Source organism: Uloborus diversus, chromosome 9 (genome assembly GCF_026930045.1).
Source record: "Uloborus diversus isolate 005 chromosome 9, Udiv.v.3.1, whole genome shotgun sequence".
NCBI lineage: Eukaryota > Metazoa > Arthropoda > Arachnida > Araneae > Uloboridae > Uloborus > Uloborus diversus.
In genome coordinates, this window is record NC_072739.1 from 67,688,914 (window position 1) to 67,703,441 (window position 14,528).

The following is a 14,528-nucleotide window of genomic DNA, read 5'->3' on the forward strand; positions in this document are numbered from 1 at the left end:
GTACAGTATTTAAAATAATTGTAACAAAAATATAAATAAATAAAACAAAATTCGGAATAGGGTTCAGCATTCAACTTTTTGACCCAAGACACTCTTAAAAAGCACGAAATTTCGTTTCTAACTTATAAATTCCGTGATTTTAACAAAAATAAAAAGATATTTCAATTGTTTACCTCTTAATAAAGCGTAATAATCATCAAAAATTCGAAAAATTGGATTCCCATAGCGGATGCAAAGAGATCGCAATTCTCAAAGTGAAGGCATCAAAAGTATAAAAACGGCTGGTAAAAGAAATATTTTTGATAAAATTATTTTAAAATTGCTTTTTAGAGTCCTATGATAACATATCATTAATATCTGTGAACACAGTAGCCCCCCCCCCACCCAAAAAAAAAATAATAAAATAAAATAAACCATCTATTCAGCATTTTAATTTTTGACTCATAACAGAAAATGGACTTTTGCTTTATAAATTTGAAATGAGAGTTCTAACAGAAATAACGAGACTTTTCATTTATTTGAATCCTAATAAAGCGAAGTTAGCTTGAAAAAAGAACAAAATATGATTCTCATATCGGATGTTAAAAGATTGCATTTTTCAAAATGTAGACATCTAAAGAAAAAAAAAACGGTAATTAAAATAGTTTACTTAAAGTTAATCATCCTTGTTAGCATCGAAAAATCAAAACCCATATAATTTTCTCCCAAAATAACAATTAAACATCGCACCGTAAAAACGCAAATATTGACAAGCCGACAAAATAATGAGAATATTTTCTAATCTCATTATAAAGGTTCAACGCCAGACGCTAAGTGGTAATAGTTTTGAAGTTGGTAACCCTATCTGAAGTAGGGATGGAACGTTTAGTTCGGACCCGGTCACAGTGAACGGGTCTTTCAATCGAACTAGTTCAGCTTTTAGTTCAGTAGAAAACAATCTAGTTCACTAGTTCGTTTAGTTCTTAGTTCGTTTAGTTCTTAGTTCGTTTAGTTCTTCGTTCGATTTCGTTTAGTTCTCTTTCTCTCGTTCGATTTGGCAACTAGTTCGTTCGTTTAGTTCTTAGTTCGATTTCTTTAGTTCGATTTGGCATCTAGTTCATCAGTAGTTCTTTTCCTCATCTAGTTCACTGAACTAGAAATCCAGTTCCATGAACTAAAAGCTGACTGTTTAGTTCAGTATTGCATCTAGTTCGACCAGTTTTCCTGCGTGTCTCTCGCAGTGCATCTGCTTTTCGTTCAGTCATTCAAGATTCAATGGAGCTATTGTTTTGCAGAGGCGGGTGGGGGAAAGTTCGGGAATATTCTTGACTTTCCTTTCAATTCAATCGCGATGCACGATGGATGTGGCGTGATTAGTGAAATAGGCGGAGTATGTGCGCCTCGTCACATGCATTGGGTGCGCTTATTTCAGAATTAAATTGACAGATTATTATTTTGTTTTTTAATGGTCAATTAAAAAAAATTTACAAAGCCTTTTTCTTTTCATTTTAAAGTCCATTTCTGCAATGGAAATAATTTAATTTAAACTTCAAATTATTTCCATTGCACAAATGGACTTTAAAATGAAAAGAAAAAGGCTTTGTAAAGAATTTTTTTTCCACTTTCGACAGTGCAAAAGAAATTAGGAACGACTTTTTTGTGCTTTCTAATAAAAATGTTCTGCCTTTCTTAAAACTCATATTTTTAACACGCTTTTATTAGCTTCACCTGTATGTATGTATGTATGTATGTATGTATCTTGTAACGGAATCTTGCAGCTCAAATTTCGCCCACTTCCTGCGATCGGATTCTTTTGAAATTTGGCACGCGACCTCACACCCGATGACAATGCAATATTCTATAATTAAATTAATTAACTCTTTTAATTGGTAGTTTCCTCCAGTTTTAATCAATATTTTGGCATAAATCCAACAATGTGAAAAAGGAAAAATTTTAAAAAATACGTTAAAAAATGCTCGCAAAAATTATTTTAAAATACCTACAAAAACCTTTAATTTTTCTGCATCAGACAAAATTTGTTCCAATGTTCCAAGGTAATTAGAACATGAAATATAATTGTTTTTAACTAATTTCATGCCAAAATTTAGGTAAGCCTTCAATTGGAAATTCATTGCTGATCAGATCATTGATGAACAAAACTTTTATTTAAATGCATCTCAAATTTTTAAGTATAAATATGATTTCCGCAAACATACATCAATGACTTACAGTAGCTTCCCATCGGGGTGCCCTTATCTTAACTTTAAGATATTACCTCGCACTCGTTTTATAAATAGTTTCTTCGCCTGATAATTCTCCAACATAAGACTAAAAAACAGAAAAATAAAATAATAGTTAAAAGAACTAAAAAAACACGCTTTCGTAGCAAAATGAACTAAAAAGTGAAAAATAATCTTTGGATGATAGTAGTTGACCAATCAATTAATTTTAATGTAATACAAAAGAGCGTGGGGTGCTATCTATTTACATTTTTACTTGGACAACAAATGGAGGAAATTCAAGACAACTGATAAGAAGCCCCCCCGCGCTTTTTTGTATTACATTAAAATTAATTGATTGGTCAACTACTATCATCCAAAGATTATTTTTCACTTTTTAGTTCATTTTGCTACGAAAGCGTGTTTTTTTAGTTTTTTAAACTATTATTTTATTTCTCAATCCATTTGTACGGGTGTGAGATTTTTGCGCATAAATTTGCAGTTTTCCCCTGGAATTTTTAGGCATTTTATTGTGGTATATTCCAATAAAAGGAACCCTTATATGTATCATAAACGAAGCATCAACTTTCTAAAAACAATTTGTGTAGTATACAAATATTGACTTGTACGTGTTACGTCCGCAACAACGTAAAAATCATTGTTTTCAAATACAATAAAAATACAATATTTCATAAAATGAGTACAATATCATTTGCTCAATGTGTTTTGAAAACTTCGCAACTAGTCAAGTTTGTTGACCCCTTAATTTTTTTTTTTTTATAGTTTTTGAATTAATCTCCGTAAGTTTTTTTTTTTTTTTTTTTTTAACATGTAGTATATCGTTTTGGTTGTGTTAAGTAAATTATCACTTTTCAATGCTGGCTCTACAATCTTTCCTAGTCATCGTTGTATATCTTTTGAAACTGGCGCTTTGTCTATTTTTTTTTTTTTTTTTTTTTGAGTTTTTATAAGGAGTTTCAACGAGAAAAACACAAATGAGGGTGCCCTTAAAAAGTTGCTGCCTGAGGCAAGAGGGCGTCAGTTTGTACCCCCGAATTCCTACAGTCGCTTTCAAGGCAAAATATTTCAACAAAATATTTGAGAGTTTAAAATATTCAAAAGAAAATGAAAAAGGAACACAATCATATCATAAAATACATTGAATTAAAAACCAATACAGTAAAACATTTCAGTTAATACAGCTCTGTCGCCATGAATTGTTTGCAGAGCAGAACCAGTAAATATTCTTAGCGAATTAGTGGCGAAATGAAGGGAGGGGGGGGGAGAATAACTTGAGTAGTTAAATAAAAATCCTGGGCGCGAGGGGGGGGAGGGCAAGAGGTAGGAGGCCGCACGTTCTGAAATAATACTATGTTAAAATTTATTATTATTATTATTTAATTTTAACTTCTGCACACTTTTCTATTCTATAAGCGGGGGGGGGGGGGGGGGGCTAAGTCTGTGTACGCTATCGATTGAGAATTAAAAAATGCTCTTGATAGTAAATGTGAGGATGAAAACAAAAATGAATAACTCTGAAACATTAATTTTGGTAACAAGACCAACGAATCTCTAAAATGACGAAACTTTAACACAGAACATGAAGTGTGACGCAAAAAATTAAAAATCAACATGAATACTTAATGGTAAAAGAAAATGAGTTAAAAATAATTGTAAAGATGTATATATGCACTAATGTGTTGCTCAAGGGATCCCCCCCCCCCCTGAGCAAAGGCGCAACCCTCTAAAAATCACTAATCCCCCCAAAGCAGGAGCCTCCCCCGAAAAAAAGAAAAAATACCCCTACTACCCCTCTTCCTAAAAATTTCAATGGCGCAGCCTGTGCCATGACCCCCCCCCCTCTCCCCCAGGTTGGAACCCCTGATTGTTAAAAAATATTGGTTTTGATAATTAAACCGAAAAATATGAATAAATACGCGGAAATTCGCCAAAAAATATACATAAATATGCGAAAATTCAATCAGCCCAAATTTCCACAGCCCGGCAAATTGCAAAATTTATCCCCCCCCCCCGGCCTTTAAAAAGGGAGAACTACCTATCTGGCAACATGTGACTATATTTTCCCGCCAAAAAGCTCTGAATAGTTCATTTGAACCAGTTCATTGAACTAGTTCACAAGGTTGAGATGAACTAAACGAACTAGTTCCTCGAAAGGAACTAAAACTTCCATCCCTAATCTGAAGCGATCATATTTTTTCCTCACCCTTACTATCCCTTTGCAGTTCTAAGTTCATTTCGCAGATATATATTATTATTGTTTATTAAATCATGAGCGGAGAAAAGTGCTTACCAATGCCTTTTCAGAAAAGTTTACAACAACACCGTTGCTAATTAGCTGTGATAAAACAAACAACCATTATATTTCTTTGGCAGTAGCAATTATTTATCGCTTGCAGGAGCATCGGAGCATCGTAAGAGTGCCGATTTTTTCTTTTTTTTTAAAAAAATTAGACGATTTTGTATAAGCTGATTCATCTAATTTGACTTAAAAAAAGGTTCCAAAAATTACCGGTTTATACACAGAAATATGCGTTATTTTGCTTTCAGATTTGCTCTTTCAATAAACAATTTGTGACAGATCCGATCTTGTTTATCAGAAATTTGTGAAGGGTCCGTTTTGTTTGATCGGGATTTTGTGAAAGGTCCGTTTTGTTTGATCGGGATTTTGTGAAAGGTCCGTTTGGTTGATCGGATTTTTGTGAAGGGTCCGTTAACGGACCCAAATATCCTCTGGCCAGACCCCTGCTTACCTTCATCTAAATGTTGACGAGTACAGCAGCATGATCCAAACCATTTCAACACATCGTGGTACCTATCGCATGCATAGGCTTAGTTTCGGAATCAAGACGGCTCCATCCGAATTCAATCGAATTCTTTCTCAAATTCTTAAAGGTCTACCGAAAACAGAATCATATTTCGACGATATCATTGTACACGGAGAAACACTAGAAGAATGTACGAAGAATTTAGAATTTTGTTTACAAAGATTGTATGATTATGACCTACACCTAAACAAACAAAAATGTTCATTTTTTCAAGAGAAAATCGAATATCTCGGACATGTTAATGAATACAACAAGATAAGCAAATCTCCAGAGAAGGTCCGTGCTGTTCAAGAAATGCCAAGGCCATCAAATGCCGATGAAATCAGACGATTTTTGGGACTTGTAACTTATTCTTCCCGTTTCATTCCAGACTTTTCAACTATTTCATATCCACTTCGATGTCTACTTAGGAAAAATGCACCTTGGTTTTGGAGCGCCAGTTGCGAATCAGCATTTATAAAACTGAAATGTGAACTTTGCAGTGATCGGGTACTAATTCCATTTGATCCCAGTTTACTAGTTATCCTGACTACTGATGCAAGCCCTACTGGAATTGCTGCAGTACTGAGTCACTCTACAGAAGGCGTAGAACAACCTATTGCCTATGCTTCTCGTGCACTCACCAGTTCTGAACAAAATTACAGCCAGTTAGATCGAGAGGCCTTAGCTATCATTTTCGGTGTGACGCAGTTCTTCAACTACGTATTTGGCAAACCTTTCAAGCTGGTTACCGACAATGAAGCACTAACAAGAATTTTTCACCCGCACAAGGCTCTTCCTCTACTGACTTCAGCAAGATTGCTTCGATATGCTTCCTACTTATCAAGTTTTGATTACTCTGTACAATTCAAAAAGGGATCTGAAAATCAAAATGTTGATTGCTTGTCCAGGGCACCACTTCAAAAGCCCGAAATGTCAGTTGATGAATTCATAGGCGAAGAAGCAAATCAAGTATACGCCGAAAATATATTCCAGATTTCAAGTCAACAAATAACATCGCTGACCATCCAGACTGAAACAGGACAAGATACAGAACTGAAGAAAATAATAAAGAAGCTAAACAACACTTGCGAAAATTCAGAATTTACATTGCTTGATGGCATTCTTTTCCGAGGGGACAGAGTCGTAATTCCAAAAGGTTTACGTTCTACAATACTAGAGGAACTTCACGAAACTCATTTGGGAATAACGAAAATGAAGCAACTCGCAAGAAAATATATTTTTTGGCCAGGAATTGACTCCGACATAGAAAAATTAGTCAAAGGGTGCAAAGGATGTGCACTAACAAAGTCAAATCCACCAAAGGTGTCTATCCATCCATGGGAACTTCCAGCAAATAACTGGGACAGAATTCACATCGACTATGCTGGCCCGTTCGAAAATTACTACTTCTTGGTGTGTGTCGATGCCAAGTCTAAATGGGCAGAAGTTGAAGTTATCAGAGATGCCCCAACAAGTTCTAAAACTATCCATCTACTTGAAAAAAATTTCTCTTCTCATGGATATCCATATGTTATTGTATCCGATAATGCTCAAATTTTTCAAAGTGACGAATTTCACACCTACAGTTCCAATCATGGAATTTTCCAAAAGTTTATAGCTCCAGGACACCCTGCAACAAATGGTCTTGCAGAAAGAAATGTGCAAACCTTAAAGAGGAAATTAAAAGCTTCATTCCTCGAACAAACTTCAATACCATTCAAGGTTCAAAACATATTGTTTCGCTATAGAGCAACCCCTCTAGCTTGTGGCAAGTCTCCAGCTGAATTATATCTAAACAGAGAATTTCGTATTAGCTTGAACTCTATCTTCCCATATCATCCAACAACATCAAAAATTTCCAGTGGTCCTGTGAAATCTTTTAAAGTGGGGGAGAGAGTCCAGGTTCGAGTCTTCATAAACAACCGAAACGTCTGGCAGTTTGGAAAAGTAATAAAAAAGTTTGGTTCACGCCATTATTTGATTAGGCTAGACTCAGGACGACAACTAAAGCGACATATTAACCAACTGCATTCGACCGGTGTGCCAATGCACCTTGAGGAGGACCCTTCTCGAGAGTGCCGTTCTAATGTTTCCAGTGATTCAAGACAACGAACTGTAGTTTTTGATGTTCCACGGATTCCAGAGAAAGCTCCTGCAATCTCCTGTGACAACCAGAATGTTCCCGAGGCATCCCAGAATACCAGCCAACCTGCAGTGCCATTGCCTCGCCGTTCTCAAAGGAATATAAGACTTCCTTCATACCTAAGGGACTATCAATTGTCTTAAGGGGGTTTCTTAATTAAGTGGGGGGAGACTGTGAGGACTCTCCTCTTCTCTATTCGGCGGCGCTAGTGTCGCGCCTTCTCTATGTACTTCAACTTCTATGTTGTGCTTCCAGAACGCAGAACAGCGCCATGTTTAATACTGTAAATACGTGTATATTCGAATAAAGTAAATTAAGTGTTTCTATCATATTTGTGCTATCCAGTAACATTGCCTCTTCAATTATATGACGGTCACCACAGTTAGTTGGCGACGATGGAAGAAAATAAGGAAGAAATGACCAAAGAAAGGTAAAAGTTACAATCCGGCGAAATCAAACACAGCCGTCAATTCGTTTCAACATTGAAGATTCTCCAGGTACTCTTATTCGTTTTTTCTTTTCAAACTGTGACTTTATTTTCAAAATATGGATGCTGAACAGTTCAATACATTCATGGCTGCATTTACCCAGCAGCAACAGGCAATGTTAGCACAAATCGAAAAGCACTTGTCGAAAGAACATTCGAATGAAACTTCAATAAATTTAGTCAATGTATCTCCGTTCGAGAATTTTGATTCCAAACGCGAAAAATTTTCATGCTATTTAGAACGTTTTGATAATTACTGCACTATGAAAGGCGTTACTGACAATGAAAAAATTTCTCAACTTTTATGCGTGTCCATAGGTTCGACACACTACAACAACTTAGCAGCTTTCCTTGGACCGGAAAAGCCTGTCAAGCAGCTAGAATACGAGAATTTAGTCAAAGCATTTAAACAAATGTTGATACCAAAAAGGAATGTTGTTGTTTCGCAGCATTATTTTCTAAATATTTACCAAGAAGATCGTCAATCGATTGCAGAATTTGTCGCCGCTTTACAGCGCAATGTAGCCGACTGTGAATTTTCAGTAAAATGTGAATGTGAAAAATCTGTCCAAATTACAGATGTGTTCCTACGTGCATAATTCATTCGTGGCCTATGTGACGATTGGTTGCGTGAACAAATATTACAGTCGGATAAAACAACCTTCGATGATATTCTGTCAAAAGCAATTGCTCTCGAAGCTTCAAAAATCGAAAGTAAAGAACTTACACAAAAAAATTCTTCACGTCAAACGCCATTTGATACTAATAAAATTTCCAGTTCTTCTACACGTCCACGTCAAAAAAATCGTTCCAGTTCTTTATCTAATTATCAAAGGCAAAAACCGGATTATAAAGCTCTAGGCATAGAAAATCTTTGCATAAGATGTGGCAGGAATAACCATAAAGTGAAAGAATGTAAAATCAATAAACAGAAATTGAAATGCGGATCCTGTAAAGAAATAGGACACGTCAGCAAAGTCTGTATTACAACTCTACTAAAGATGCCACGCCAGCCAGGTAATTCCAGTTCCATGAATTCTCTTCACACTGTTGCACCTGAAGCATACAATCAAGAAATGACATACGGGATTAATTCTATAGACTGCTCTTCTACACAATTTAAAGTCATTGACTTATTCGAAGTTTCTCAGGATACTGACAAATACATAGTACCTGTTCATCTCAACGGGAAGTTACAAAATTTTGAAGTCGATTCCGGAGCCAAATTTTCACTATTGTCAGAGACTGATTTCAATCACCTAAATTTAAATTTACCCTTAGAAAATTCTAATATTGCATTTCGCACATATTCCGGAGATATCATTCAATCTAAAGGAAAAGTACATGTTAATGTTGCATTCCGTGGCAAGAAAATTTTTGGAGAACTTCACATCGTTCCAGCAGGATGTGCGGCTCTTCTTGGTCGTCAGTGGATTCGAGGATTAGGAACTGATCTTCAACAAATAGACGCAGATACATCGAATACTTCAGTTCAAAGATCACCTGTTCACCAGGTTAATCCTATCAATGCACTCATGGATAAATTTTCACCACTTTTCGAAGAACGAGTCGGATGTGTTCCCAATTTCAAAGTTTCACTTCAACTTCGAGACGGAGTAAAACCCGTTTTTACAAGGGAACGCGACGTTCCTTATGCTCTCCGGGAACGTGTCAACAAGGAGTTGGACTCTCTGGAAGCAGACGGAGTAATATCCTTAGTTCCTGCAAGTGACTGGGGGTCGCCATTGGTAGTAATTCCCAAACCAAATGGTGGTGTCCGGTTATGTGTCGATTACTAATGTGGTGTAAATGAACGACTAATTCAATCAAATCACCCAGTAAGAGGAATAGACGATGTATTTCATAGCCTCCGTAATTCCAGATATTTTTGTAAATTAGACCTTTTTAAAGCTTACCTTCATCTAAATGTTGACGAGTACAGCAGCATGATCCAAACCATTTCAACACATCGTGGTACCTATCGCATGCATAGGCTTAGTTTCGGAATCAAGACGGCTCCATCCGAATTCAATCGCATTCTTTCTCAAATTCTTAAAGGTCTACCGAAAACAGAATCATATTTCGACGATATCATTGTACACGGAGAAGCACTAGAAGAATGTACGAAGAATTTAGAATTTTGTTTACAAAGATTGTATGATTATGACCTACACCTAAACAAACAAAAATGTTCATTTTTTCAAGAGAAAATCGAATATCTCGGACATGTTATTGAATACAACAAGATAAGCAAATCTCCAGAGAAGGTCCGTGCTGTTCAAGAAATGCCAAGGCCATCAAATGCCGATGAAATCAGACGATTTTTGGGACTTGTAACTTATTATTCCCGTTTCATTCCAGACTTTTCAACTATTTCATATCCACTTCGATGTCTACTTAGGAAAAATGCACCTTGGTTTTGGAGCGCCAGTTGCGAATCAGCATTTATAAAACTGAAATGTGAACTTTGCAGTGATCGGGTACTAATTCCATTTGATCCCAGTGTACCAGTTATCCTGACTACTGATGCAAGCCCTACTGGAATTGCTGCAGTACTGAGTCACTCTACAGAAGGCGTAGAACAACCTATTGCCTATGCTTCTCGTGCACTCACCAGTTCTGAACAAAATTACAGCCAGTTAGATCGAGAGGCCTTAGCTATCATTTTCGGTGTGACGCAGTTCTTCAACTACGTATTTGGCAAACCTTTCAAGCTGGTTACCGACAATGAAGCACTAACAAGAATTTTTCACCCGCACAAGGCTCTTCCTCTACTGACTTCAGCAAGATTGCTTCGATATGCTTCCTACTTATCAAGTTTTGATTACTCTGTACAATTCAAAAAGGGATCTGAAAATCAAAATGTTGATTGCTTGTCCAGGGCACCACTTCAAAAGCAAGTAAATTAAAGTAAATTAAGTGTTTCTATCATATTTGTGCTATCCAGTAACATTGCCTCTTCAATTATGTGACGGTCACCACAAGCAGCATCATGAGGAGCCCGTCGACGGTGACGGTGAGGAGGGTGGCGGTGGGAAAATAAAATCAAAGGACATCAAAACAGTCAAGTGAGAACAATAAGCAATCGTGATTGCTCAAAAAAAAAATAATTTGAACTTTGACATCTTGAATTCAAATTATGTTTTTTGCAATCACGAGTTTGTGTATGTAGGCATGTGTGTTTGTGTGTGGGGGGTATGTGTGTAGAGGGTATGTGTATGTGTGTGTAGGCATGTGTATTTGTGTCTGTGTGCTGGCATAAGTGTGTGGGTAGTTGCATGTATGAATGTGTGTATATTTTAGTGTTTGTGTGTATGTATGTATGTGTATTTGTGTACGTGTAGGTGTATGTGTTTGTTTGTGTATGCGTGCATGTGTGTAGGACATGGATGCAACCTGGAGACGGCTTTTGCTATAAGAGCAGCATTGTGAGGAGCCCGTCGACGGTGAGGAGGGTGGCGGTGGGAAAATAAAATCAAAGGACATCAAAACAGTCAAGTGAGAACAATAAGCAATCGGGATTGCTCAAAAAAAAAAAAAATAATAATAATAATTTGAACTTTGACATCTTGAATTCAAATTATGTTTTTCGCAATCACGAGTGTGTGTATGTAGGCGTGTGTGTTTTTTTGTGTGGGGGGTATGTGTGTAGAGGGTATGTGTATGTGTGTGTAGGCATGTGTGTTTGTGTCTGTGTGCTGGCATAAGTGTGTGGGTAGTTGTGTGTATGAATGTGTGTGTGGGGGGTATGTGTGTGTAGGCATGTGTTCGTGTCAGTGTGCAGGCATGAATGTGTGGTTTGTATGTTTTGTGTGTGTGTGTGTATGTGTAGGTGTCTGTATGTATGCATGAATGTGTGAGTAGTTAAGTGTATGTATGTGTGTATGTTTTTGTGTGTGTATGTGTAGGTGTCTGTATGTATGCGTGTGTGTATGTGTGTACGTGTTTGTGTGTGTATGCATGCATGTGTGTAGGACATGGATGCAACCTGGAGACGGCTTTCGCTATAGGAGCAGCATCGTGAGGAGCCCGTCGACGGTGATGGTGAGGAGGGTGGCGGTGGGAAAATAAAATCAAAGGACATCAAAACAGTCAAGTGAGAACAATAAGCAATCGGGATTGCTCAAAAAAAAAATAAATAAATAAATAAAAAAAATAAATAATAATAATAATTTGAACTTTGACATCTTGAATTCAAATTATGTTTTTCACAATCACGAGTGTGTGTATGTAGGCGTGTGTGTTTTTTTTGTGTGGGGGGGTATGTGTATGTGTGTGTAGGCATGTGTGTTTGTGTCTGTGTGCTGGCATAAGTGTGTGGGTAGTTGTGTGTATGAATGTGTGTGTGGGGGGGGTATGTGTGTGTAGGCATGTGTTCGTGTCAGTGTGCAGGCATGGATGTGTGGTTTGTATGTTTGTGTGTGTGTATGTGTAGGTGTCTGTATGTATGCATGAATGTGTGAGTAGTTAAGTGTATGTATGTGTGTATGTTTTTTGTGTGTATGTGTAGGTTTCTGTATGTATGCGTGTGTGTATGTGTATGTGTTTGTGTGTGTGTGTATGTGTGCGAGTGTGTAGGACATGGATGCAACCTGGAGACAGCTTTCGCTATAGGAGCAGCATCATGAGGAGCCCATCGACGGTGACGGTGAGGAGGGTGGCGGTGGGAAAATAAAATCAAAGGACAACAAAACAGTCAAGTGAGAACAATAAACAATCATGATTGCTCAAAAAAAAAAAAAAAAATTTGTTTAGATTTGATTTTTAAAAATTCCCCTCCCTCTCCTATTTTTGATTAAAACATAACCTTTAAGCAGGGTTGGCCAGATTGGACCCAATGGGTTTTTTTTTGAAAAAAACCCATTATTTAGCCCACTTTTGGGGTTTTAAAAATTTTCTAAGAAGTTTTTAAAAAAATTAATTAATTTAAGTACTCTCACAATTTTTTATTTGTTCTTCACCACAGGTAATGGACATAAAAAAATGAGTTGTGAACTTTAATAGCATTTCTTAACTCTTAACGGCATTGGAAAAATACTTCAAAGATTTTAAATAAATATATTAACTTTTTTCTTTAACTGGGTCAATAAATAATTCAAATTATCTTGACCAAGTCCTGTCACATCTGATTTTCTCAATATTTTTAGATTGCAGAGGAAACTGCTGTAGTTAAAAGGTTTTCATGTGAATTATTTTCTGCAATCCAACGCGTTACAAATCTCAAATATACAAGGTATATTTTTTAGAAATTAACATGTTTTACAAACGGTCAGACAGAAAACAGAATAGGATGTACAGAATTTTCATTATCTTACGAAAAAGTTTAATATTTCTTACTCTGTACACAGAAATAGAAAAACAGGCAACATAAAATTCAAATACATGTCTCAATTAAGCTGGAATTCAGTAAAAAAGGATTTAAACTACTTGACTACAGCAGTTTTGCATAGCAAAATGAAATACAATAAAGTAAAATGCAAAAAAAAAAAAAGAAAAAAAAAAGTAGTAATTAAAAACGAACAATAGATTTTATCACTCGAGAAGTAACTTTGCCTTAACTGTTGGTAATCATGGAAACTAAAAAATCTGAAACTTTACCATTCTTGGGTTTTGTCGTCTTTAATACTTTTCTTCAGAAAATGCTGAATTTTCCAGCTTTTTTTTTTACTGCAAGACAATTTTTGTTCTTTGTCCATATACTTACGCTACAATATGCTACAAGTACCCCATATTTTCCCTAAAAAAAGGCAAAAAATCCCATAATTCTTTTAAAAAACCCAGCTTTAGTTGGGTTTTTTTGGGGGGTTATATTTAAAAAAACTCAAAAAGCTTTGTGTCCATGGGCTTTTTAAAAAAAACTCGGGTTTTTGCCAACCCTGCATGACTGTAGAAATGAAATCTAAATAATTCCCTGCATTCTCAACGCAATTACAAAAAACGTTATGTGAACATTAAGCTTACTTGTTTTGATGACAGCGTACAGATGCCGAGCAAAGGAAAACACACCTTTGATCCTTTGATTCCGGCGATGCGTCAAACGAATATGATTCCAAATTTCAGTCTGCGAATATCTCTCATTCCAGAGGACGAGAAAGAAAGAATGTTATTTTCAAGCAGAACTCTTCAACGGAAGCAATAATAACTATCAAAATCATAGAATTTCGAAATAAACACCCTACACCAAGAAACTGCATGCAACGCAACCGGCAGCGGGAAAAATCCACTGCATTACATTATAGCTGACGCATCAGTTCAAAGGGTGACGGTGAGACTCCCGCTGTTGGTCTCTCCTCTTCGATGCACATGAGATGCTGGTTGCGTTCGACGAAACTCACCGGTCGACTGGTAACCGAAGCGTTCTATGATCAACCGGGATTCTTCCAGATAATAGGAACAGGAAACATGCCAAAAGAGTCGCCAAAACGAACTCGTCGCTGCATTTATGCCAACCTCTGGTAATCGTTATTTGGAGTACTGATCACGGATTTATTTACACCTGATTTGATTTACACGAGGCGTGGTGATTATGATCCGCAAAAATTGTTCATTTCTTGCATTTGTGTGTTTTGTATTTTACTTTTTTGTTTTAATTTATTCATTTTGATTTGTACTTTACATTCCTAACTGGTATGCGACTACTAATTATTGGTGATTCGATGATGAAATACGAATTTAAGAAGTTGATGTTCCCAGAAGAAATTTAAAATTGATGATATACCGGCGTGTTCTAAAAGTGAATGGAATAAAAATCTTGATATCCTAACTGCCTATAAAGTAAGTATTTTTAAAGTTAAAACGCATTATCTTTTGAAACGATTGGTTATTTGACAGCATCGTAGATGACTTCCAAATCATATAACACAAAATTCCAA

General features: G+C 36.4%; 1 protein-coding gene across 1 annotated transcript; it reads left to right on the plus strand.

The window, feature by feature from the left end:
* Positions 1-6,542: 6,542 nt before the first annotated feature.
* Positions 6,543-7,312, plus strand: LOC129230293 (uncharacterized protein K02A2.6-like). The gene is given in 2 exon segments (XM_054864692.1): positions 6,543-6,597; positions 6,600-7,312. Coding segments are annotated over 2 exon segments (768 nt in total).
* Positions 7,313-14,528: the final 7,216 nt, after the last annotated feature.